The sequence below is a fragment of the Lonchura striata genome, chromosome 4, assembly GCF_050655825.1.
Source record: "Lonchura striata isolate lonStrDom1 chromosome 4, ASM5065582v1, whole genome shotgun sequence".
Lineage (NCBI taxonomy): Eukaryota > Metazoa > Chordata > Aves > Passeriformes > Estrildidae > Lonchura > Lonchura striata.
The window spans coordinates 26,792,487-26,819,875 of record NC_140706.1 but is presented as its reverse complement, the minus strand read 5'-3'; the positions used below and the strand labels follow the sequence as shown (position 1 = coordinate 26,819,875).

At 40.8% G+C, this 27,389-nt stretch overlaps 1 protein-coding gene across 10 annotated transcripts in view; it reads left to right on the top strand.

Moving 5' to 3' along the window:
- The window catches only part of LNX1 (ligand of numb-protein X 1), a 146,684-nt gene that overhangs the window by 55,435 nt on the left and 63,860 nt on the right, over positions 1 to 27,389 (top strand). For 5 of the 10 annotated variants that reach the window (XM_085577861.1, XM_085577863.1, XM_085577860.1 and 2 more), the window contains 2 exons: positions 7,537 to 7,685; positions 20,517 to 20,997. In XM_085577861.1, the coding sequence (XP_085433987.1) occupies positions 20,612 to 20,997 (386 nt within the window). In that variant the 5' untranslated portion in view covers positions 7,537 to 7,685; positions 20,517 to 20,611. Of the gene's footprint in view, positions 1 to 1,504; positions 1,806 to 7,536; positions 7,686 to 20,516; positions 20,998 to 23,686; positions 24,911 to 27,389 lie in introns of those variants that run through there. The other 5 variants (XM_085577864.1, XM_085577865.1, XM_085577862.1 and 2 more) reach the window with 4 other exon arrangements.

Sequence of the window (27,389 nt, the reverse complement as noted above, 5' to 3'; positions counted from 1 at the left end):
TGTATTTAAAGCAACTGCACGCAGAAGGGGGTTAAGAAAGTAAATGTGGTTCAAATTTTCCTTGTCAGGAACAAATTAAATCAGCATGGTAGAGGATCCAAAGAGAAATACATTTGGAAATGCTTATATGCTGAAGCTGGGAATCTGGGTAATAAGTAAGAGCAACTAGAATTTATTAATTATCAAGATAAATTCAACTTCATCGTCTCCTCAGGTTACAGTGCTAGAGGGCTCAATATGTTAGAATATTGTATAAGTTGTTTAAACAGACCAAGGGTGACAAAAGAAATTGTGTGAGGGGAATGACTATTTCTATGACCTGATGACATATATCTGCCTTAGAACAGGGAAATGCAGGATCTTAGGAAATGCAACACAATAAATATGCTGATTATCATGACTCAGCAGTGAGCAGAGATGGGCAGAGGTGACATTAGAAGTCACTGAAATGAATCTGAAGACAGCTTGAGCTACTATTGCATGTGGGGAGGCAACTACATAATTATGGGGAACTTTATTTGGCACACCTGCTGAAGATTTTATTTAGGTACTGGTGAAACATCAATAGAATAAATACTGGATGATTGTTCTGCAAAAAAAGTTGTTATATCTAGAGTGGAAGAATTCTCCTTTTAGGTAGCCTGATAAATAAAAGTGAATTTATCCACTAGACTGGAAATCAGGTGTTGTCTCAGGAAGAACTGATCATGACCTGGTTACATTTAATATACTTGAAGAGAATATAGTCCCAAATCATAATATCCACACATGCTAATTTGAAAAGGCCAATTTCCCAAAGCTAAGGACTGCCCTTAATAAAACTGAATAAGAAGAGGCCTGCAGGCATGAACAATACTGAAAGTTTTTCAAGAGCAAAACATTGTTAAGACAACATGTATGGCAAAAGAAGACAGACAGTAGAAATTGACTTACTCGTCTGTATACATGTGTTTAAACAGGCATGAATTTGTCCACATTTATCTATATATGGGACTCATAGGTATACAGGTTTATAGACACTTGTGTGGGCATGCAAACACACAGTAGTTACATATTTAAATAAACCCTGTAGCTGTATATTGGAAAAATAGGCTATAAAAGGAAGATAAATATCCACATATATATATATATATATGGATATATATCCATATATGTATATATATATGTTATTAAATATGGAAATTATTAGTAACTTCTAAATCAAAATCTGCTCTGATTTTACATTCTGAAAGAGTTTTAAATTTACATGAGGAAAAAAAGAGTAGCAATGATGTGGACCAAGAAAGCATTGTAGGTACTGAAAATATTAATAAGAAATGTATAGATGGCTGAAATGTTCAAAAATATTTCTGGTTTATATTTTGAGAGAAAGAATATGGTTTGTATATATCATGTGAGGAGGATAAATTCTTTTCCAACCCATCTGCAACTAAAAGAACGTTAGACAGTTCCTACTTTGAGAAGCCAGCTTTAAGGCAGTAGCCCCTGTTTTGTGAGCAGCTGTGCATCCTATTTTTTTTTTTTTTTTTTTTCTTAAATTGGCTGAGAAGTTTTCTGGCCCTCTGATAAGAACTTTTGATAAATTTGGGAACATTGGAGCAATCTGTGAAGACTGAAAGCATGCTCATTTCTTTTGCCAGTGCCCCAGTGGCACAAACAAGATAATTCTGATGACAGCATGGCAGTCAGCCTGACCTCACTTCCAGCAAAATAATAGAGAAGCTGATATGGGAATTCAAGTATAAAGAACAGAACTGTTGTTCATGACAACCAATGATGTTTTCATTGACTTCAGGTCTTGTCAGGTAAGCTTGGCTTGCTTCTTTAATGTAGATTACCCAGTTGGTTAAACAAGTAACTATAAGCCTAATAGAAACTGAAAGTCTTCAGTTTGATATCCTACCATAATTTGATAAAAATGTAGCATTTTACATTCTTGTTTAAGAACATGTCAAGTGGCTAAGGGTGGATCAAAGGAGTTGTTGCAAAATCACTCTAAGAATAATTATTTTTAGTGAGATTCCATAGCCAGATCAGGAGTCAGAACTCTTCTGGCAATGTGTACCTCTTAGTCTTGCAGGAAAAATACTGAACTATTCACTGATTATACATAGCACTAGAGAAAAGGGAATCTGAGTTGTCTCAGGAGTGGAATTTAGACTGAAAAAAGTGTGCTTTAACATGGTCAAGTGTAAAATTATAAACCTGGAAACTGGGAACATGTACTATACGGGGGAGACAGCTTCAGGAAAAAAAAATTGAGACTTTGGAAAGACTTTGGAGACCTTAATGGACAGCCTTAGAATGTAGTCATAGCTCAGTGAGAGGGCAAAGTATCTGTGTGATCCTTGGTACATGTACAAAGGTCTGATTTTGTTTGTGTTTATTGTATGTATGCATATGGAGAGACTCATGGAGCAACATCAATCGCATCATGGGCAGCATTTTAAAAGAGGATTAAAAATTGGATGAGAATGCAGGGAATAACGAAAATGTTACAGCAGGGCTAGCTAATACACCTGCTATATTGGGAGGTCTCTACTGCTGCCTTTTTGTTCCACATTAAAAATAGATGAGGATGTTAGTACAAATAGAGGTACCAGATACAGATGTTAGTAGATTAAGAGATAGCAGATACAGATTCCAGCTCTTCCATCTTCCCAGGAAATGCATAACATGAATTGATGACAATAATCTTAGGTAGTGTCATCAAATTAGCAATAAATTATCCATGTGTTTTTACATGTATGCACAATTAATTCCCAGAATAAGATACCAAAGAGACCAGTGGACTCACCACCTTTTGGTTCTTCAGACCAGAGTGGAATGTCTTTCTAGAAAGACTCATTCATTATAGGGTTAAACCCAGGTGGTGGGTTCCACAAAGGGACAGAGCAGGGGATGTGCATCTTGTGACATGCAAGGAGTCAGACAAGATAATCTCCATCTCTCAACAAATACTGAACTCTTCAGGTACAAACCTGGATGTAAAAATTAATTCAAGAGTGAACTGAGCACACTATGTATTTATACATGCTTTATGTACAGAAATTTCTCTCCACCTTAAAACATTTCCTTTACTGTGTCTAACAAAGTATGGGAGAATTAGTGAGATGCTTTTTATGCCAGAGACTTCTTCGGTAATTAGAAGCAAATCACTTAATTTTTGTGCCTTGATTTGCCCACTTCTGGAGAATCCATCTCAGTTTTCCTCAGTTCCTGTCTTCATGCTGGAGAGGCCTCTGGGAGGAACTGCATAAATGCATTCTTCCAAAAAGACACAAATAATGTGAAATTTCAGGTAGGGCACAGGACTGATGTTTCAAATAGATCAGAGAGCTTTCATCCTGCAGAAGGTACTCGTGTTACCTTGGTCAGCAATCCATCTGTACTGTGAACCTTGATGAGATAAATAAAATTGTCCTAGGTTTGGTTATGTAATGAGCTTGCTTTGCAATTTAACTAATGAATGTGTTGAGAGACCAGAATAATCTTCTAACTTCAAGAATTTCTCCCAGTGGAAAACATATAGTGCCTGCCTATCTGTAATATTATCCTCTCCCTACAGCCAGTGTGATTTGGCCACTTGAATGTTAGTTTTGCTTATGTATGTAAAGCTCAAGTGTTCACAGATTTTTTTTTTTCTGGAAGAGGTAGAAGGACCCCAAGATTCCCTTGAGAATTTACAGGTGGGTCTGTGGGCTTTCCAAGTCAAGGCCATTCTGAGGAATGCCATATAGGCTCTTTGGTGGGATGATTTTTGTTTCTGGTATGGTACAAGTTGCTGGTTTGGGATTTTTCCCAGTAGGCCCATATTTAATCCTGTTTTCTCTCAGTCTCTGAAAGCAGTCCGTTTCAGAAAAATAGTAGTCTGGTACTACTGTTGGTTCATTAACTGAGGTCAAGAGATTATTTTAATCTTGAGATTTTAATTTCCTCATTATGCTCTTGTTCTCCTTCTCAGGAGCCATCTAGAAAATGTAACGATACTGGATACAGAAGATCCAGTAGGTGCTTATAACAAATGAAACTTGACTTCCCAGAGTAACATACACTTTGTAAGAGCTTTGCCAACTGTAAATTATACCAAGTAGGTCAGTTTTGGAAGTCAGCATCTTAGTTAAACTGTCACACTGTACAGAATTGCTATTTAATATTGGTGATTAATGACTACAAAGTCCAACCTAATTTCCAAGCAGACTGTCAGTGGCACTCAGTAGTCAGCAGAGTCCATAGTACAAGTGCTTGGCAATCCTTTTATATTTTGTGATCCAATTCAGTCGCTCCTTTCACACAGAGGAAACAAGAGAGGGAACTGATATGAAAATGCTGGCCTGCATACTGGAGTTGTGTCTACACCTGATTATTCCCCTCCTAGAGTTTTTTCCTATTCTTCTGTATGCGTCTACAAACTGAGGTGTAATCCCATGGGAGAACATTGAATGTTTGTGCCAGGTGTGCATGTGGTCTGCCATTTGGAGGTCAGGAGAGATAGTTTCCTCTGGGGGACTCCAAACTCCTCCTGTCTCATCTGTCCCCACCACTCTGAGTTGTGACCCACAGCTCTTGCTGCTCCTTTCCTGGCATCATTCCTTCTCACTGCTCCTCCACTGAGTCAGAGGGCCAGCCAGATCTACCTGTCCCCTTTGTCCTGGTCCTCATCCCACACTGGGGACAAGGGTGTATTTTACCATTGTGGGTACATCATAGAAATCCCCAAGGAATCTCTAGTGCTGTTGAGTACTTGAAAGACACAATATGGCTCAGGCCCCTGCCAGAGCTGTGTGCACATGTAACATGCACTGGAAAAAGCTCTTTTATTTCCTTTTTTGTAAGTAGTATGCTGCCTGGCCTGGACCAGGGACTGGGAGAGAGTGGTCAGTGGCAGGCAGAGAGCTGACCTGACCCCTTGCCTCTTCCACTCCAGTTTCACGGGGCTTCACAGGAGGATGCACAGGCCTCTCTGCAGGACACAGTGATCTTTTCAACCCAACACAGATGGCACCTATTACAAGATTATCAACTAACATTGATTACTACAGTTTCCCCTAATATGACATAATCTTTTAATGTAGCTTGCACAGTGTGTACTGCCAATGTTTTCAATGTATGCTGAAATAATTTAGTTGAAGTAAATAAATGAGTAAGTCTAATACAATAGAGTTTATGACATGTCCTCCTGGAAATAATTTCAGCAGTAGTGAAATATGGAATATCTGTAACTTGAAATGTCTGTCTTTATACCTCTATTTGCACAGCTTGAGACACATGTATAGATTTATTTTAAAATTAAACAGCTAAATATGTAATTTTTTTGCCTGCAGTGTATAAATCTATACCAGAAAATTAGAAGTTTATCAAGCAGTGCTCAATGCACCAGTCAGATCTATGATACCCTGTCATTTTGGTGCAAATTAATGAATTGTAGTAGGAAAATGGTCTCAGAAAATCTGCTGTAGGCAAAGGAGACAACTGATAAATAATACAGTACACAGTAGTTTAAAGGAAGTTCTTCTATGCTCTTTCCCAGCAGATAAAAGACAGGTTCAGCTAGGATATTCCATCAACAGGTACCAAAGAGCTCACCAGCAATTTGGTTCAGAGCCAATAAATAACTCACCTTCTAGGAAATTAATTTTCCTGATACGTATAAAGAAGTATAAATGTCATTCCAGAGTGAAGAATTTGGACAGGAATGAGTGCCCAAGAGGGCTGTTTGTGTGAGCAGGAGAGCAGAGAGTGTTTTGTCTGAGCAGAGACTTACAGAATTTGAGTGGAAAGGAAAACAGGAAAGCATATCACGAGATAGGAAAGGCAATTTAAGCAATTCAGTAACATTACCGTGAGAACAAATGAGTTTGAGCTGGCCCTTAGTCTGGAAACTTAGAAAAGCCTCCCAGCAGAGGGAGGGAGGACAAACTTGGCCAGTTGCTAGGATGGAAATTAAGTCTGTAACTGAGTGTCTGATGTGGTCACCTGTGACAACAGGGCTCTGGGCTTCCTAATCTGGGGCAAGCAGCCTCAGAGAGGCCTCCCATGCGAGGAAGGATTTAAACACAGGCTTTGCTCTGTGGGGATGTATTTGCTAATATTTAAGCTTCTGTAGCTTAAGCATGTTTTTAAAAGTACATTTCATATGCATAGTTCAATTTTGCAGACGACTGACGCATGAGGCTTGCATATCTGGCCTTGTGATGCCATGGACATCTGGTCCCGTGCGGGCTGTGTCTCTGCATCCTGCACCCATCCTGGGGGAAGAGCAGCAGCTGCACAGTGCCCCAGATCCAGCACAGCTCTGCCTGGGTTTTGAACAACTGTACACTGAGCACTGGCAGACTGGCTTGGCAGGAACCCATCCCAGGTTTTCTTGAGCAACTTGGAGCTGAGGTGCTATGCTGTCAGGGCAGAAAAGGCAAATAGTACGGCATTCAAACACAGTATCTACAAATACAAAATATAAATACTGCATTCAAATACATCCATCCAGCTAAAGGGTATGACTGTTACACTTGATGGTAGAACTTGATGTGTCCTTTGATGATTTCTTAAAATAAATATTTAACAAGAGATTTAATAGTCACAAATAAGAAGCATGCTTTTAAAATGTTTGAAGGTGGAAACAAACTTGCATAAGAATAAATTGGAGGCCAAGACCTGGTAGCAGTAGATGTTTACATCAAAGGCTGGGGATTTCCTCCTGCATGTTTTCAGCATTTACTGCAGTTGCTTGATTCAACTCCATCTCCAAAGCTGTCTTCCTTCCTAAATAACACCTCCTTCCTTAGGAACAAATGCTTGAGATGGCTGAAGTAATTGCATTTATTAGTGATTCATGTAGTTGGAAGGGTTTCTTTTAGTCTATTGAAAATATTTTTTTTAAAAAATATTTTTTTTGCTGCTGCCTTTTTTTGCTATTAACATTCACTCTCAGCTGTTGCATCACAGTGTAGCAGCAAGACACCTTATCTACAGTACAACATTTTATCCCCTTCTTGGGTGCTTTTTAAACTGACCTTTACTGGGTAAGAGGGTTTAATGCAGTCTTAATTTTGCAATGTTCAGAAAATTAAGAGCTTGTATTTTCAGACAGCTGAATTTGGGATTCACAAATTGCTCTTATGTCGTTCAAGTGTTCACCACCAAGTATAAAGGAATAAGGTGAAGATTTTCAGATTACAAACTATCAATTCTGGGTTAGAACTTGTGGACCCCGTCTTCCTTTTCAAAGGGGAAAGCCAACATGAATCTTCTGTCTTGAAGCTATTTTCAGGATGGTCCACTTGTATTTGTTAAATTTGAGCCATGTTGATTGTCAGGTTAAAAGAAGAAAAGAAACGCAAGGAAGAACCTGACTGAAAATGAACTTTGGTATATCCCGGAAAGAAAAGTAAAAGCTTCAAGTTACACTATTGTATGAGCAGCCTGCACATGCTTATCTGCCTGCAGGAGACATGACCAGGAGGGTGTGGTCTTTTAAACCTTAAATTGCTCAGGTTTATGCAATTCAGCTTTTCTGTATCTTCTGTCATGCCATAGGCTTCACCATCTGACACAGGCATCAGCTGCTGTCTGCCTGCAGCTGAGGGCTGAGCACAGGCCCTGCCAAGCTGCTCCAGCCCCAGCCTGGTGATTTTACACCTGCATGACTCCCTGCAGTGGATGAGAGACACAGCAAAGCCACACACGTGAGTTGAAAGACTTGTATCTTTCTTTGTGCTGTTCTTGCTTTTCTCCTTGAGCTTGGCGTGAGTTGTTCCAGAGGAGCAAAGCTGGGAAAAATGCTCTGGTAAACAAACCAGCCCTGTTTAGTGGCAGGGGAGTGGGCTCAAACCTCAAACCTCAGCCTGCACACTCTAGAGTGCCATGCAACTAGGCAGTGATAAATATCTGTGTCTGTCATTAGTGATTCAGCTTCCCCATAGCCCAGTGTAGAGCTTGTTTCCATAATCTAACAGAAATGGCTATACAACATACCTGTAGGTTGCTGCACTTCTTGGTAGGCAGTGTTAAAATACTACTTACACACATACATGCTGGCATGCAAAAACTGCTTAGTTCATAACCTTTTTGTTAGCTAGATGTGCTTGGGTTTCTGTCTTCCCCATTGCTAAGAAGATATATTTCTTCAGTAAAGTGTGTTGAAATCCAAACAATTATTTGTGGAGAGGTGTCATTTGTACTGTAGCTGCTTTAGCCCATCACTTTATTAATCCTCTGGAAACCCATTTCTTCCCTTCCCCCAGGTTAAAACCCACAAAGTCTCATTGCAGATGTAGGAGGTGAATTGAGGCTACATTCACCACTGCTGTATCTTCCTGCTTGATTTTATGCATATAACTGCAGCTGAGGTGAGGGAAAAAAGAAAACTTGATTCCATTTTTATCTTTAGCTCATGTTCTTCACACTTAATCTTACACTTAGTTCTTTACTCAAAACATCCTGGAATTCAGTACCAGTATATGCCGCAGTTGCAAACCCGTGAATATACATGAATAGGCATAGCTGCTTCTAAGTTTTATTTATATCCATAAGACTGATTGTTCATATGAGAATGTGTATATTCACAGTGCCAACACAGAACCCAGAACAGCAATGAGGATACATGGACATCCTCACTCACTGAAATGCATACTTAGAGTACCCAGCAGACAAGAGGTCCGAGTACATAAATCAGAATGACCTGTTCACATGTTTAAACTTCTTAATGTTTTGGGTTGTTTTTAATGACCAGGGATGGACTGCTTGCATCAAGCTCTTAGCCATTTTTACATCTGCCAAAGAAAAACACAAAAACCAGAAAAGGTGCATATTAGAATTGTATGTCATGGTTTTCTATGATTCCTGATAACTATGAAAAGGTTCCTTCAACAGCAGGAAAAGCAGGACAACCTTAGGTGACTGTACTGGGCACTATGCAAGGCACTTCCTTTCCCATAATCTTTTGTAGAAATGGAACTCCCACTGCACAAAACACTTTTCATTTGCTTATTCAGGTTCATGCAGAACAACATCAAGCAGTTCCATCAGTTCATTGAAACAGCAGTGTTTCTTATCTGCTGTTGCTGGAAAAGCACAAATGCTGACCTGCAAGCAAAAGCCAGAAATCACTGTCAGGAATTTGGAAAGTTGCTGGTGTGTGAGAAGTTGTATCCTCAATACTCCCATCTACTTTCCTAAGACTGAAAATTCCTCTTAAGGAAGTGATCTGTTACTAATTTGCTATTTTATTCTTCCACCCCAAACCTCAGAGCCTACGTGTATTTTCCAAAGATATAAATGGAATCAATCTGGGAAAGCTTTGTTGTCTCTCATCGTTGTTTTATCATTGCCCCCTGAAAGTACTCTCCCACTGCTAACTTCTTTTACTTGTTTGTGGTCCTGTAGAAGTGTCCTCCCCTTTGCTCACATGGGTTCTGCTTTCATAAGGGTATTCCAAGCCCATGTGTTTGAACATTAACTGCGTGAGGACTTTGTTGTAGCAGAAAGCTGGAAAGAGGAATGTTCCTGGCTCTGAGTTGTGATCATCTACTAGAAAAGAAAATTGAATTGTCTTTTGGAAGAAGTTTGAATGTGCTGGCATTTTCCCTAGTATAGCTTTTCTTTAGTAAAATGGAAATAAATTTTGCACGCAGGATGAGATGATAGCTTAACTCCATTTCACTGCAAACCAGGAAATCAAGCAGCATTGTTTCCAGAAGGAAAGCAAATTAATACAGGCTTTCAAATGTATGGAGTCTCCTCAAGGCTGGCTGCTGGAGAGAAGCAGTCTAGTATTTCTGGAGATGTCAGCCTTGTCTGCAGGGCTGGGTGCTGCCACCTGGCTCCTCTCACTGTCGGAGTAGATGGAGGCCTGTGTTTGATTCGGAGAGACTCTGTGGCCAGAACCTTTTGAGGAGGTAATGAGACCCCACTCTTGCTAAATGGGTGGGCACTGGTGTCCTGCAATGCTGCCCAACTGAGCACTTGTTTGCTGTGCATGTCCAGTTCTTTCACAGAAATTAGAAGTTGGGATGGACACATATGCAGTTGATTTTTCCAAGGCTTTCCCTAAAGGCTCAACCTGAATCTGCAAAAATAATCATCATCTGAATCATGGGATTCAAAAGGATTCAGCACAGAAGACAAACTTTCACCTTCAATACATGTTCATGGAATTGTTAGTTGGCAGTTCCTGTTGTGTACAACTGCTTCCCACTGTGTACTGTTCTCATCCCTCTGAGTAAAAATCAATTCCTCCTTTACAAGGAACTAAACACTCAAACTTCCTACATGTCTAGCTGCTCATGGAATCCTCTCATTGGTCCTCCAGTTTCACTTCAATACACCAGCAACATTCTTACTGGAACAGTCTTAATAAGATAGATGGGTTTTATCTGCCAGTAATTTCTTATTAAGAAATGCTTCCTATTTCTCTGTCTGGATTGGTATATCTTTCAGAAAATGGCTTGTTTGAAAGCAGATAGATTTTTATTGATTTTGGATATAATTTCTGTCAACTTTTTGCTTGTCTTTTCCCTAACCTTTTGCTTTCCATGGTTATAGCTACATGGTATAAATTGTGTTGAAATGCTGATATTAAAAAGGCATAGGTGATGCTATTATCTTATTTCATTTTCTACTACAAAGCTGATTTTTTATTATATATTTAACAGTGTCAATTCTCACAGGATTTTACAAGTAGAACCCACTGCAGGAAAGTATAGCTTTGGGTTCTCATAGTTTTAGTCTGAGAACTCATCTAATCACACTACTGCGATTTAAAAGAGTATCTCAGTTTAGAGCCAGTCAAAAAGGGCCTGAAATAAATATGATTTGTAGAAGGAACTTCAAATAATTAAAAAATCCCCTTGCCTGCCTGCACACAGCAGATGACATCTGATTGTGAGATGGATGCAGGAAGCAGGACAGTTTGAGCATGTAATTCCTAATTGGTTCTCATCACGGGACTAAGCAGCACACAATTGGTCTTCACACCCACAGAACCAGTTCTGGAAGCAGATATTAATTCAGCCACAGACTTAACTATCTTTCCCAGGCTGGTGTCACTCGTGTGTCCTGGCTGACAAAACCTTAGCAAGCCTCTTGTTGTTAAGGGGAGTATTACAAGGCCATCAGCACCATATGCATGTTAATTAGCAATGGGCTTTGGGGGAGTTCCCATGAAGCCCTAATTAAAGCAGTGATGAATCAAGTCCTGTGAGTAGTACCATACGCAGGGCTGTTGTTTCCCAGCACTGAGCAGATGAAGGCAGAACCAGGCTCTACAGGATGTGTTTTGGTGGCTGAGGGCTTGGTCACTATAATAAACAAAATTTACTTGCTGAGACTTTTGTTGGGCAGGGAGCTTAGTCATTATCCTGCTACCAAAAAAAAAAAAAAAAAAGAAAAAAAAAATAAGGCCAGGAACAGAAACTACTGCACAACCTCATCTAGAAAGATCTGCTTCTGCTCCTACTTGAATACTTTAGGTTTACCCAGTCCTTTCCATTTTAAACAGACTTATAAGCTCTGCTGAACACCTAACTCCCAAGTGACCAATAGGGACTAACAGCAGATATAAATGGGCACTGTCAGCACTACTTCATAAGAGAGGTCTGTTCAAGAGCCAAAATCTAACTTGTGTCAGCCCCAGAAAACTGATAGTCAGACCACAGTAACTGGGCTGCTGGGTTCAGCCTCTTCAGTGTATCTCCCTTTTTCCAAGAGTACATTTTTCTTAAATGTAATATTCAGCACTCAGCGGTGCAAAAAATTGTAAAGTCATCAAAATTTCTTCCTCTTGCCCACTGAAATATCTCTTTATAGCTTCATATTGTGTGTTTTCCCATCTTTTTGGAGGCTGCCCCTAGGCTGTACCACTCCCCTATGTTATTGAAATTTACCTCTTGACCTCTTACCAGGTCTTGGGCCCTCCTTTTTCCAGGGGCCTGAATGGGAGTGGGCCCCAGCAGTTGTGACCCTGGGACTGAGTGTCAAGGCATGCTTTCAGATTGTGCTGTTTTAAACAGCAGAGTGTCACTGTACCATAAAGTTCTTCAATGGGACAATTTTTTTCTGCTTAGGATTTGTTTATTCAGTCATTTTTGTGGCCCCAAGTAGGAGGAGGAAAAATTAAGATACAAGTATAATTTAAGTTATAGTCCTTTACAGGCCTATAATTTTACTTGTATATAGTATATAATATTTAACAATAATTTATATTATTTTATAACGTATAATATAATAATTACATCTAAATCATATTATCGGATTTATGTGCAACATAAATAAACTTGAGATACAGATGATTAAATCCTTGCTCCACTGAATTTGCTTTATTTTTCCTTTGAGTGCAATGGGCCAGAGGTTTTAACCCAAGCATTTTCTTCTATTGTTTAGAAGTTACTCTGGGGAGCCAATTGCTGTAAGTTGCTGCTATCCCTCCTGCAGGTGCATGTCCATAAAGCAGAGGATGCAATCCTAAAAGTCAGGAGTTTGTCGGGGCTTTCCCTCAGATCAGGTCTAAGAGCATCTTTGGGGTCACCTTGCTGCACAAGGATTGCTGCGACAGAATCTGGGCACTGGCCCCACTGGCATGGGAGCAGCCAGCTGCCCCTTCCCCTGCTCACCAAACCAAGTAGGTGCTTCTAACCATGTGGATTGCTTCTGAAAAAAGGTCCCCACAGGGTGTTGTGAGAACTTATTAAGTAGTTTGCCAAGTATTAAGAAACTCCTGGATCAGAGAAGCAGTTGTAAAGGCAGAGTGTAATTAAAGCACAGTTTACTTTATTATGTGTTATTAGCAGGGTTACCAATCACATGTTCTGTGCTTTGTAGTTATTAAATGTTATCTCGTGGTCACATGAGAAGATGCTGTGTGGTCTGAAGGTGGCAGGTGCCATGGCTGTGGGAGCCAGGTTGAGGTGTAAGGTTTCAGTGTCCTGAGGGGAAGAAGTCTTCCACTTCCATTTTGCTCCCTGTTCATCAGCTCCCTCTTCCCTCCCCTCTCTGGGAGGACAGAGAAGTAGCATCACCCACCTTCCCTGGTGACCCACTTGGGGCCCTGGGAGAGGATTGCAAAAACAGATTAAGATTTACTGTGAAGCTGTATTAAGTCAAGATTTTCACAATCCCATGCAATTTACTCTGCCTATTGTATTTTTATTTTAAAGTTAAGTAGGGCAGCCTGCAGAAAGCACATGTGGTCTGCAGTCCCCATTGCAGACACAGCAGACAGACCTGCAGCAGGGACCAGGGGTGCTCTCCCTCATGCAGTTTGCATGTTGTACCTGTTCCCACTTTACCAGCATCTTAAAAGGCAGCTGGGGCACTGGTTGTCCAGTCACAAAAATACAGTTCTGTCATCTGCTCAAATGGCTGAAAGCAAGCTTGTAAGTATTTGTGAGGCTGCCAGTCTTGGCAAAGTCAGAAGGAGCAATCAGCCAAATCAGAGTGGTAGTGCACCTTTTGTTACATAAGTAGCCATGTCATTTTATAATTTAGTATGTGAAATGCCGATGGCATTTATTATGTCAATTACGATGAGCATATGTTTAGGAAGCCCTTGAGGAGTCAATCATAATTGCTCACATAGCCTTGCTTCAACCACATGATTGACTTCCTTTGAGCAGGTAGACTGTGTGCCTTTGGGAAGCAGTTACCCACAGCCTGCCCATTTTGCTACAACTCATCTTCACACTTGGAGTCTGAGCTTTTAGTTCTGGCATAAGCTGTTGATCCAAGTCTGGGTTTACTGAGCTTTAAAAAAAGCAAGAAACAGAAGTTAATACCTTAACCATCAGTATTTGACAACTAGAGGCATGCCAGCAATAAGTCTTCTTGGAAGCACTACTTTCTACTGAGGTGAGTTCATTCCTAGGACATTTTCCTTGTAGTAAGGAATACTTAACCTGATGGATATGTACTGTCTTACTCAGATCTTCTCTTCAGTCAGATCTTGTCCAGCTGTTCCTAATATTGTCAGTACTTGTGGGCTGATTTTTTTTTTTTTTTTGTATTTTAACATGCTGAGTTTAGTTTTGTATCCATGAAATCATCAGAAAGAGTAATCTAGGTTTACGTGGGCGTGTGAGAGACAGACAAAAAAATAGAATATATTTCCATACATTCCTAACAGGCATTTCAGCTACATAATTCCACAACAAAAATCTTTTTCCAGCATTGGTTTATTCTGTAAATTCCAGCATGAGCCACAGAGAAAAAAATTCTTTTCAAACAGTCTGGTTCTGGTTTTAGAAGTTACTTTGTGTGCAGGCACAGTTTGACGTTGTTGGGTCTCACAGCTTGAGCTACAACTTAAAAAGTTGGGGTTATTCACCTACTGTACTGTACCATTGGATTTTTCTATTCAGTTGGAAATGCCTTTCATCACTCAAGGCTCTGCAAAATACTTTGATTGTTATAAGCTCTGAGAAGGACTTTTTGACTATTAATAACTTTGAAAAATCAGCTGTCTTAAAACTGGGGCCGGGCAGAGGAGAGGTTTTGGAGCTCCTGTTTGTTGTCTTAGAGACGTTCTGTACTGATGTGCTGAACTTTTAAATACAATTATTTTCCTCTAAGAGCCAGTTGTAACAGTCTTTCCTATCATCTTAAAAGTCAAGATGAATTCTTACCTGCTAAATTGGTATCTCTGGGATACACAACTCTCCTCCAGCTACTGGCTTTTTACCTGGAGGTATGCATCTTGCCTCTGCCCATAACAAATTTCTATCTAATTACACATCGGGAAGAAAGAAAATGTTGTGATTCTTCTTTAGTCAGAATAGATTTAAAAATAAGTGGAAAGGTGGGGAAAAAAGAGAGTAGTAATACATAGGAGGAATTCTGGTCAGAAGGCATGATGATAAGATTTTGGGCACCTTAGTGTTTTATAAACTTCCTTCAAACAAAGTTTCAAGTCTAGGCAAACTGACTCATCCCTTTGGCCTTTAGTGCAGCTATACCAAGATTGGTGCAAATTATTAGTGATATTTTAGAGCCAGGTCTTTGGAATGCAAATCTTTTTTAATGTCTTTTTTAATCTAAAATACTGTATAATACGTATTATTAAAATGTAGATCACTCTATAATGTTTTCCACAACTGTTGTATAGTACCACCTTGAACAGTAAAGTCAGTATAATCTATAAAAAACTTCAGCTGGAGAGAAGCAGTTGGTACAAAGCACAGTAATGGGAAACCTAGGAAGCTGTTACTGGGGAAAATGTTTTGATGAAAGGTAGGAGGTCAAACAGTTACCATTTTACTAATGGCAAACAGTTTTCTAAAAGCATTCAACCTCATACTTCATTATAAAATCTGAATATTAAATAAGTAATGTGATCTTGCAACCCAGATTCTGGCAGAAGCAGTAGGGACACAGCTAACCCCGCGTAACTGGAGGACTGTTGTGCTTTTGCTTGAGAGGGTGAAGGAGGACCTCTGCTCCCTCCTAGCCATAGCCACTCCTCTCCCCAGTGAGGGTGAGCCACTAGATGGGGACAATGCCCACATCTATCTAGCCAGTGGCAGCTGGGCTGAGGCTTCATTAAAGAGCTAATTCTGTAACTGTGAAAGCTGTCAAGCCTCCTGGATTTGATGTGGATATTTTTTAACATGAACAGACAAGATAGCAGTCTCCAAACCCTCAGCAAAGAAGCTGATTATCAAGAAAGCATGCTCACAACTAGTGTGGTGAAAGGAAGGCCAGGTAAAAGCATCTCTGGAAGAATAAGGAGCTCCTGCCCTTAGCTGGCAGCTGTGAATGCTGCTGTGGCAGAGTGGTTTCCTTACATGCCTGTGAATGGGCCCCTTTGGCCATACACTGCCTTACTGACCCACAGAAATGGATGGCTGTGAGTCACTAAGAGATGCACATTTGTAGGAGATAACAGCCCATGCTGGGACTGGGGGAAAGATGCAAAATTACTTTGCTATCATAATTTAGCTAAGAAGAGCACAACAGCTCTGTCAGTAGAACCTTCATCTCCCACAGATTGTACAGCAGGAAAACATGGTGTGAAAAGGCATCTGTTTTAATCTGCAGATACAGGATTTGTTATACACATGCTCTGAGTGTGTATAAAGCAGGAACATTAATAAAGTGTCCCTTAATCACAGAGAGAAAACCAACCTACCAAACCAACTAATATTTGTCAATCTTCCTGTGCTATTTAGAATTCATTTTCTTTATACATGCTGGCCACTCTTATCATTGACTGAAGATTTCATTACCACCAAGCTGTACTACTTCAGAATGAACTACTGGAGTTGAACTCCTCTTACTGTTCTGCAGCTCATGTGTTTTGCTCCTCTATTTTCCAGTAACACCTGCTCAGTGGCTTATCTTTCTTCATTTGTGATTTAAGCCAGTAGCTACTCCTCCAGGCTCCATGTCACTTTTTCTCTGGCCTTAAGGCATCTGTTTTATTTTTTCTGTGATAGCCATTTCCACAATATCTTTCATCACTTAATTATTTTTCCTTTAGCTTTTGTTACTCATTTTTTGCTACCTGAAGTTTCTCCCATTTTGTGCCATGCTACTTCCAAGTGCAGCCTCGTGAACTGCTGGGTTAATATTTGATGGTGACTAGGCAGAGGCAGTGAGGTTCTCCAATGCTGCTTAGCAAGCCCTTGTCTAGCTACACTGCTGCCAGTGTAACTGTGGTGGTAAGTCAGAATTTAAGCTTAAGATTGGTTAAATGCTTCACTGGGATGGGATAACTATGGATTTGTTATTGCAAGGAGATGAAAGGTATTCTCTCTACCTACTCTTCATGTTTACTGTCCAGGCTTTTTTCTGTTATTCTTGTAAGTGCTTCTGGTGGCTGCAAATTCCTAAGCAGTAAGGACCAGTAAGATGCAGACTTCCTCAAATCAGTGCAGCCTGTTGGGTAACTTTTTAAAAAATATGTTATCATGACAGTGGTTTTCACTGTGGTCACAGCCCTGGGGTTATTTTATGCCCTGATGTGACCATTGTCATTACAGCTTGTGGCTGAAAACTTGGAAATACGGATATCCAGATAAAAATGTTCTTCCTTCATAATTTGCAATTTATTCTTGTGCTTCAGGTCTCTGCCTTGGACTGAAGCTTGATTCACCACAGTGCCACAACACTGTGGCATTCTTACAAATCAGTACTTGATTTTCTTTATTCAAGCCAACCTGTGCTAGGTGCTGTAAAACTATGCTAAATCTGGGATCTGAGCTGTTGAAAACTTCCTGCACAGCAGGGAAGCAGCAAATGATGGTGATGTCTGCTTAGGCATGGGACCACCACCTCTTCTAAAAGCTTCTCCTGCCAATCATCCTTGCAAGAACCACCCTCTGTCAATATGGCTCTGACTATAAGAAGCATGAGACTGCCAAGGTGACATCCATGTTCCACTGAGGCTGCCAGTGGTGGCTGACACCAACTTGAACATAGGATTCCTCCCCTCTGTTTTCTCATCTCTTCCCCTATGAAGGACAGGGCTTGAAGAATAGAGGTTCAGTGCGGAAATTATTACCTTTCCTATTTCACTGTGGCTTTCCATCTCCCTGAGCAGGTTTTGTTGCTCAAAGTGTATTTTTGTTTTTTATTCATAGATTATGGAAGGAGTAGAAATATGCACTAGTAATCAATAGGTCAAATTTAAATACCTTCTCCCCTGTCTTCTACAATGTTCAAGAGGAACGAAGACTTTAAGTTTCCTAAAAGGACGTAATACAAATTATGTAGCTATTATATGACAGCACATAAATGTTATAAATACAAATGACTGCAAATATTACAAAGAGCATCTGCCTCTGACTGAATCTGTATGACAGTTCCATCACACACCCTGCATGCTAACTCTTTTGGTGGTATAATCATTTCTCAAAAATGGCAATCATTCAATTGCCTGATATGTCCAGCAGTTTATGAAGGTTCATGAGAGAATGTGGACCAGGTTAGCCAGAAGGGTTTGAGATTTTTTTTTTCCAGTATTTATATTAGTATGTAGACAAAATTTTCTAAATAATAGTTCTCATAGGACTCGAATTTCCGGTTCTAAAAACTCAGTGCCTGTTAGTAATAAATGTGGATAGTTTTATCTCCCTGTGCTGTAGCAAGTATTTGTAATTTATGCAAACATTGTAAAATTCAGGTACAGCTCCCCACACCTGCCCTTTTCCACTAGCATTGCATTATTAGTATGTCAGATTGATAAAGAGTATCTGTAACATGGCCAGGACAGCCAGACTTTGCCTCCTCTGAGGCTTCTCTCATCATTTTTGCTGCAGCAGAACATGGCCTTAGGGCAGTGGTGCCTCTCTTTCTCTGTTGTCATTGCGAAAATAATTGCAGTAACTTTGGAGCTGTAGTACTGTTGCCAGCTGTACCTAATTTGTATCAGGGGTCTTGCTGTGTTGTACATGTGGAAGTGGAGGACAGGTACTTTCAGGGTTAGGGCATGAGATTGGGCAGGGGTGGCTCAGATGCCCATGTACCTGTTCCTGAGGGCTGCTCTTTTCTCAGAGCAGGCATTGGCTTTAGCTTTCAGGTTGGCTGATGGGAGCTGTGTATTGGGTTTCCTGCCAGCAAGAAGCAAGAATTCTGTCCTTGAGAGCATCCATGAGACAGCAAAATGCTAGAGTTGGCTGTATTCTGGTGTGTGGTGCATAGGGTAAGCACCCACATGGATGTGGTGGTGCAAGAGGACACAGCTGGGGAGTGGAGAAACAGCATCATGTTGCCCACACCCCTGGATGGATGCAAGGCATTCTGAAAATGTAAAAGACAATGAAGTTTATAACACAGTGCTATTTTGTCATGCTTTATTGGTTTCTAATTAATTTTACATTTATTTTAATAATCATGCAATTTCCCAAGCCATGTGTTGCCATTCTTGAAAGCAGTCCTGTTGACTGGAGATCCCTCCATGAGCAAGGGATGTGGAGAGCATGGACGCCCACTCACAGCCACCCCACTTCACCTAGAAGTTATCCAAGAGGTTCCTACAGGGGCCACTTACAGTGCCCAAATAGTCTCCAGCACATCCCCTGATAATCTTTTATCTCATTTTATTTTGCTGTGTGTCACCGTAGTAGATTAAATAATAATTCCTACATTAAGATAATAGGTGGAGCTGCTGCCTGCACTATCGAGAGATGTTTGTTTCTTCACAAATAATTTTCCATAAAGCTCTGGTGAATTTTTTTACAAAAGGGAACATTTGACCCAGTTTTGCATATTTTAAATATTTGCAAGGGTTCTAAGAGGCAATGATTTTAATTCCAGTGAAGCTACTGCTAATCAGGAGGCAGAGCTTATGCAGAACTCTCTCTTGCAAGCAAAAACAGGCACTTAACATAATTGCTTCATAAGAATAAGATCTAGCAAAACATTGAAGAGAATGTTTGACATTTAAACATCTGGTTAGTGTTAGTGGGGCTATTATTTTACCTTCATGTCAGAAAAACCTGCCATGTTAAAGTTTAATTTCTCAGGTTTAGAACCCATGAGCTTTGCATAAAAATAAGGGTTTATTTATACGAAAATATGCTCTGTCATAGTCATATTTTTCTTATTATTCTTTCCCTCATTTGCCCTCAGACATGGGTGTCTGTGGCTGACACATTGTCTCAGCAAATTAAGTCAAGCTGAAAGCAAGGGTACAGTGCTAAGGCAGAGCAGCAAATAAGATTTACATTTTCAAGCAAGAGTAGTAATTGGGCCATTGCATATTTTATATCTCCATGTTTATTTTCAGAGTGTTATATCAAAATAAGCATAGAAGTAATGAGACATAAGTGCTCCAACAAGCAGTTGGGGTTCATCAAGTAAAAACTACAAATTACTCTTTGGTTTTACTGCCACCCACAGAGTTTACATCTTTAAAATACCATCAGGCAGGTGTTGTGGCCAGAGCTAATTGGGTTTTTAGCTAGGAACATACTGAGTTTCTGTACAAAAAATTATAAAGGAGTAGGCCTTCTTTTGAGCAATACACTATTTAGCATTGTGCTGTGCACTTCAGTTTAAGTTCTAAATTCTCATAACCCAAATTATCCTCCATCTGGCTACAATACAGTGTTTGTATGCTTGTGTGTATTAGGTGAAGCTGCTGCTCTCCCTTGCTGTGCTGTACAGGCAACCTGGCCAGCAATCTTTATTCTTACCTGTATTTCTGCACACAGTCTTGCAGTGTTTGCCCACACACAATGCTACTTTTCTGGCAGAAGTAATGTGGCCACAAAATCGTCTAACTAGAATTGCAATTATATGCTAATTTAAGGTTTTCAACCATTAAATGACTGTAGTATTTCTCCCTATCTTGATATATTTCTTTACAATGAGAGTGTCAGTGTAAATTGAGCTATGTTTGTGAGAGAATTAGTCTCTGGAATTAATTCTCTCTTTTTTTTCTGCCCTTCTTTGCTTTACTCTCTCATCCCAAAGACACAATTGTTTCCTAGTACCTGATATAGTACTTCATATCTAGATACATACTGCAAGTATGGCAAGAAAACACAATCCAGAACATAATCCTTTGGCTTTTCTCCCCACAGATCTGACGGCACACAAGCCTTGCTACAGTTCTCACAATTAGAAAACAGGTTGGGTATTCCCGCCTGCCCCCTTTTGAATTGCATCAATTCTGATTATGAGCCAGAAAGAAGAAGAAATGGAGGATAGCTCCCCACCACTCTGTGTCACCTGCGGCCAAGCACATTTACCGGAAGAAAACCACTTGTACAGCTACACCGAAGAAGTAGATGATGATCTGATATGCCACATTTGCCTGCAACCTTTGCTTCAGCCATTAGACACGCTCTGTGGTCACACCTTCTGCACAGCCTGCCTTACAAACTTCCTTGTGGAAAAAGACTTCTGCCCCATGGACCGCAAGCTTGTGATTCTCCAGACATGCAGGAAGTCCAGCATACTAGTGAATAACCTCCTGGATAAGCTAATGGTTAGCTGCCCTTTCACAGAACACTGCTCAGAGGTTGTGCAACGTGGTCACCTTGAACAGCATTTCCAAACCCAGTAAGTTGTTGTTGATAGACCTTTTTTGACTCTTATTTTTGAATAGAGGAAAAAATACCTTCAAATAATACTGATCAAAATATACAGTTAACGTAAAGAAAGAGTTGTTGATTTCACTCCCGATGAACACAGTGTCATTAATTTAGAGCTCAATTTAGTCCATTTATAGTCCAAGATACAGGCTATATCTTACTTATTCTTTTTTCACAATCAAATGCATCAATGCATTTAAGGTACTTCATTCTATCATTAGCAGTTCTGGGTGAATACTTTGTGGTTAGCTGCACAATGACAGTATGTAGGTAGTCTGCATGTTTTTGGAAGCTGAGCTATTATAAATATTTTAATAGCACATTAAGGGTTTTATAATTGCCCTTTCTTCAAACCTCTTTTGAATCACAAATGACCTATATGAGAAGTAGAGCAGAAAATATTCCAGTTTGGTATTGGTGTTTGAACCTGAGTGCTCCTTTCTTCCAGGTGAGCACTTACTCAGGGCACCATGGGGCTCACAGAGAGACAGAGTCTGGAAGTCGAGCTGGACTCCCTCTTCACCCTTATCCCTCCACCCTATCACCCTCAATCCTGCCTCTGGGAGAGACCCCTCCAGGGAGCAGTTTGGTTCCTCTGCAATGAGAGGACTGAATGATTCTCTATTTTGCAGAGTAAAAGCATGTGCTGCTGCTTTTGTCTTGCATGTTCTGCTTTTTATAAGGAAAGTAGAAGGGTAAAAAGGTACTTTCAGGGCTGTGATTTCTGACAGCAGACTAACACTTGGCCACAGTCTGCAATAACAGCACCTCAGGTCTGAGGAGAGATAAGGTCTAAGATGCGCACTTTTCTGTGAGCTGTATCTGTTACCCAGGGAAATTACTTCCCCTGAAGTTTGGAAGTGTAAATCATGTTGCTAGGTGTGTACTTCTGCATGGGAAATGTGAAGGAAGCCTTGAGCAGCCAGCACGGGGCTCCAGACTGTCCTGCACAGACATGGCAGCACAGAGGACCAGAGCATGGCTGGTGAGCAGGCTGCTGAGCCAGAGGGGGAAGGTATGTTCACATACTGCACACTTGGCAGTCTGTGAGCCCACAGCCGGGAGTGGCTCTGCAGCCTGCCATTCAACATGCCCTCATTTGCACCGGAGACCTCATTTCCTGAAGCACCTCGATTCTCACTAGGGATTTATTCACAAAGTTATGGTATCCTAACCAACCAAAAATGTGATGATTTTGCATTACTAAAACAAACAAACAAAAAAACCACAAAAAAAAAAAAAAACCAGAAACTTTAGGGATGGGTTTATTAATCCCTTGAGAAGGTCATGAGACCACTTTTCACATGCTGGAGGTTTGGTGTTTGTGGATTTGGGTGCCCTTGTCCCCACATTTCTGGACCTGGCTTTCCCTGCGAGGGTGCTTCTGGCTCATGGTGCAAGAGGCAGTGGCAGCAGGCCCCAGCCCAGGCCACCAGTGCTCTGGGAGTTCCACTGCGTTGGCTAAGGGGACAAAATAAGTTACTCATAATTTCCTGTCTTAGGTCAGTACTTCTCTAACAGGCCTCAAACGTTAATTTCAACAGAAATGCAGATAAGGGGACTGTCAGTCTTCTGTGAGCTGCTGTCACTGAATTTGTGTTTCTCTACAGATTCCAACCACAAAATCTTGAGCCCCTAGTGCAAATGTCCTTTCCCTTTGCTATACATACAGCTGAATGTAATGTGATTTAGACCTCCATTTGTCTTCATTTTTTTGACATGATGATGCTGTGGCCATAAAATTAGCAGGATACCCATTCCCAATTTACCCCAATTTACAGTCCCCAGTAAATAAGCAAATTGGAATATTGGTTTTTGAATGGAAGCCACACAGCCAGCACAACTTCTGATTTCTAGTATTGATTTTCCTATGTGGATATGTGCTGTCCTGTCTCTTAGTGTCTTTTCCTTAAGGTGGTAGAAAAAGTATCCTTCACTACATATCTTACAGAATTGCAGTGCTATAAACAATTATTTGGTCCTGTAAAGGCCTGGCAAGTTTTATTCTAGCTCTTCCTGTTGAATGTCAGTGGCTTGGCCTGGATCTTCCCCTCAGGATCTTCAAGATCTTGTGCTTCTGGCTTGCTTGGCCTGAGCCCAAGCAGGGATAGAAAGAATTGTCTTGGTAACATATTCCCACCATCTCTTGCTGTTCTCTCTTCCCTGTGTCAGGTTCCCTTCACCAGGCCCCAGGGTTGCAAACTCCAGGAGCAGAAGACTGGAGAGATAGAGTAGGGTCTTCCTACCCTAAAGCCTCTAATGTAGCATTGCTACATAGGCTGGACATTTTTCTTCTTTGCTACTCATGACATGGATTTTCTTCCCTCAGAACGGTTGGGAGTGCTGAGTTACCTTAAGGTCTAAGGGAGAATAGGAAACCACAGGGAACTTCTGCTGTTGGGTGTTTCAGTTTTACAGGGAATAGGTACTGCAACCCCACTAGCATTCCCACTTGAGGGAAGAAATAGGAGGGAACATTCTGAGTGATCCTTAAAGGTGGACTTCTACATCCTTGTTCTTGCCGACACTGCACAGTACCTTTTTTTTTTGTTTTGTTTTGTTTTGTTTTTTTTTTTAAGCACAGCATTAATTCATCACCTGAGGTTCTTATGCCTTTAATTCTTGGAAATGCAGAAACCCCATCTCCCATTAATAGTAAAGAGAAGGATGCTGTGCTCTGTCATGCCCAGGGACAGATTAAACAGACTGAGCTGATGCTGTTCTCTTTAATTCTGGTGAATCAATAGAGGGAAGGGAAAATGTATGATTTTTATAATTAAAAAAAATCAGTAATAATCATAAATATTTGATGTCTGCATTGAGAACAGTTCAGAGCCCACCTGACATCTCCACAGAACACTATTGTGTTCTCAGTGAATAAATAAAAGTAGACTGCTAAGGTCACCAGCGTGGTCAGCAGTCCTCACATTACTTGCATTATTCAGGTTCAGACCAATCCTGGTTCTCAGAAAGAAAACAAAAGTTTGCCCTGATCAGAGATGAGGTCACTGATGGAACAAGGTGAGCTTGCTGTTTTATGCTTTGTAATTGATGAGAGAACTTTACCATTTTTTTTAAACACTGGTTACCATGGAGCAGTCCACTGAAAGCATCCTTATTTAAAATGTTTGCAGTTGCATCCTTCAAAAAAAACCCTGAGAAGAGACATGTCCTTGGATTATTACAAGATTTATGTTTGTACAAAACCATCTGACTGGATTTGGGGAATTCAGACTGAGATGCAAACAGCCAGCAGTTGGCTGTGATCTTTTGCAGTGTTTTACTTTAAAAAGGTGTGGTCTTCTGATATCGCCTGCTACAAAACTCCACAGGGGGCATTTTTTTCCCCTCCCTTGTCAGACAGCTACACCCTTCCGTGATGCATTTTAGCTCATAACCCATCTGCTTGTGGGCAGTGATGTAAACATACCAGCTGCCTCTGAAGAACCACTCTGAATCCTGCAGGAGGCAGGTCTCTTCCCCGAGCATCGCTCTCCTCTGCAGCATAAGTCACTGTCTCGCCAACCACGCTGTGCTGTCCCTAAACCCTCACATCTACCCATCTGAGAGTCAGATCGAGTAATCCTCTTACAGGTCAATGATTTTTGCAGTGTAGCTTCATTTCAGGGATTTAAGCTCGATTCATAATGTGCTACCATTGCGTTTAAATGGAAAGGCTTGCTTAGAAGGGGCTTGGCTGGCACGAAAGCTTCTCGTTGTGTGTCCCACCAGCACAGAGAGACGGTGGGAAGGAGGAAACCTAGCAGCAGTGCCAGCACTGCACTGAAAATGAAGGCTCTCCTGTTACTGGTCCTACCTTGGCTAAGTCCTGCAAACTACATAGACAATGTGGGCAACCTGCACTTCTTGTACTCCGAGCTGTGAGTACGCACAGTCGCGCTGGCATCGTGCTCTCTGTCTGTCTGTCTGACCCGAGTGGTGGGAAGGGGCTCGCCATGAGCGTTTTGGGGGGTCTGTCTGTGTGTCTGTGCCTGTGCATACATGTGAAGAAAATCCTGTGACGTCTTGCCAACAGCTCCACACCGTGCTGCTTCCCATCCGGAGGGCTAATAATAGCAGTACGTCCCCATTGCTTTCTGCTTTGGGAGCAGCTGAGATGTACTGAGTGAAGCTGCTTTTTTCCTTATCAACTTGTTTTTCTGTGCTGATATATTAGGTGTTTGTTGGTTTGGGGTTTATTTCCATTTCCGAATCCGTGTTTTTCCTTTATTTTCTGTAAATAGCTTTTGGGGGATCTGGGTATAGGGGAGGGCATCAGGCTAGACACCCCCAGTAGAGCACTGTCTGTGTACATGCATAATGTTCTGTGTGTAAAGCTGCATGCCTGTAGCAAAACGCTGAGAAGCCTTTCACCAGAAATAATTCACTTGAGACAGAAGAGAATTTTCCCGTATTTCTGTTTTTGCCCACAGCAGAATGTTGTTTTTTCTGTGAAGCAAATTTAACTGTAACAATCCATTAACATATCTTCATGTTTTTAAAAAACCCACCTCAAATGACCCCATAGCTGGTCTTTCCAAGCCACAAAACAAATATTCTATGATATCTCTGTAAATGTTACTACTTTAATTTGTGCTTTAATTTGAATGTTATTGTACTAGTTAGTGGAGCTTTTATGACTAGAAATAGATATTTGTTTCACTATGTTTTCATTAATTATGTGTTGTTTATATTTTAACAAAATATAAACTTTCAAGATCTTAATTGAGATAATGAATGAAATGTCTAATTCTCTCAAAACTGAAAAATGACTGTATTATGCCTATTGTGGGAATATTTTAGTAACAGTTGTGATGAGTATCAAAGAGACTAATTTTCAAATTATTTTGTCCCTACTGTCAGACAAAAATAGCAGTGTTTTGCAGAAACACAAAGTCCCCTTTTGAAATCCTTGTGTGATGTGCATGGCAACTATTAATAATTTAGTCACACTGCGTACAACAGCTAAGGATTTCTGTATGCTGTAGGTGTTTTTAAACATTTAACAAATCTAGTGTTGAGCTGTGTCCTCATTTTAATTTACTGGCATTTTGTTTAAGAATGTTAATTAAAACAAAACAAAACAAAACAACCGCAAACAAGAAACAAACAAAAAACAGTTAAGCCAAGCAGGCTACAGGAGCAATCAAGCTCAAAACAGGGCAGATGAACACTTATAATGGAAACAATGGCATCTGGGACATCTAGTTTCCAGGAAAACAAACCAATGAGATTAATCAGAGCACAGGCACAGATGCAGCCTACTTGCTTTTCTTGGGGAATTCAGGTTCACTGATTCTCCCAGGATAAAGGGCTATGATGTACGGTAGCTATTCATCTCTTATTTATTTAGCCTTCTAACCCACAGAGATCTTAGTTCTGCTGAATGTCTGCAGTTCTAATGGAGTGGGTGTGGACTGGGGCTTGGACGTGCATCTTCAGTAGTCAGCAATGAGAGGTACATATCCCCTCTCCAGCCCTGGATGCTCTCTGGTGCCAGAAGCCATTGCTCAGGGCCTCCCACACCACTCTGCCTCTGGCCAGGGCAACAGAAAGTACGATTTACTGTGGCTGACACAATCCAAATGGGCATCAGGAAGTTTGACCTCCTTTCAGGAATTTCTCCTTCTCCTCCACACGTATGTAGTGCCTCTGGCTGCTGCTGGATGCTGCACAAGGCATTGATACATTAATCAGTCGGATGGATTCAAGGTCCTTTCTAATAACAGCAGTTGAAAGAAAAAGAGAAGTACTGTTTTCAGTCCTGTTTAATCAGTTTATACAAATGTTATGACCTACAGGTTGATTCTTCAGTTGCTTGGTCACTTGGACATTTTTAATGCAATTTTATGAGTGAAACAGATAAACCACTGATGTCCAGGAAAGCCTGACACCCAGGGGCACAAGTTAACTGCCACAGAACTTTTGTACCCCAAACCAGCAGCTTTGTAAATCTTTTCCCACAGCCGACTGAAGAGCCCCTGCTGTGTGTAGTGTGTCTGATGACTTGCACCATGGCTCAAAACTAGGCCGTAGTAGGCAGAAAGCATTTTTTTCATTGTCGTACTATCTTTGGTTGCTGGCAAATACACATACTGGCCTCAGTCAGGACTCATTTTCTTGGCTGTCAGCCACCAGGAATACCAGTTGAGGAGGAAGAGTGGGATGATGGGTTTGCTAGGAACAAGGAAAGAGCTGGAGGATAGGGGAGGATGCAGTTACCATCACCGGTGCTGGCACAAGAGGAAGAATAAGGGTGCTGGGATTTACACTGGCCTGTCTCTCACAAAATCCATGTCTTCCCTTCTACTCTGTTCAAAAGTTATGTTATTTGTATTGCATTTCTGAGGTTTGCTTTAG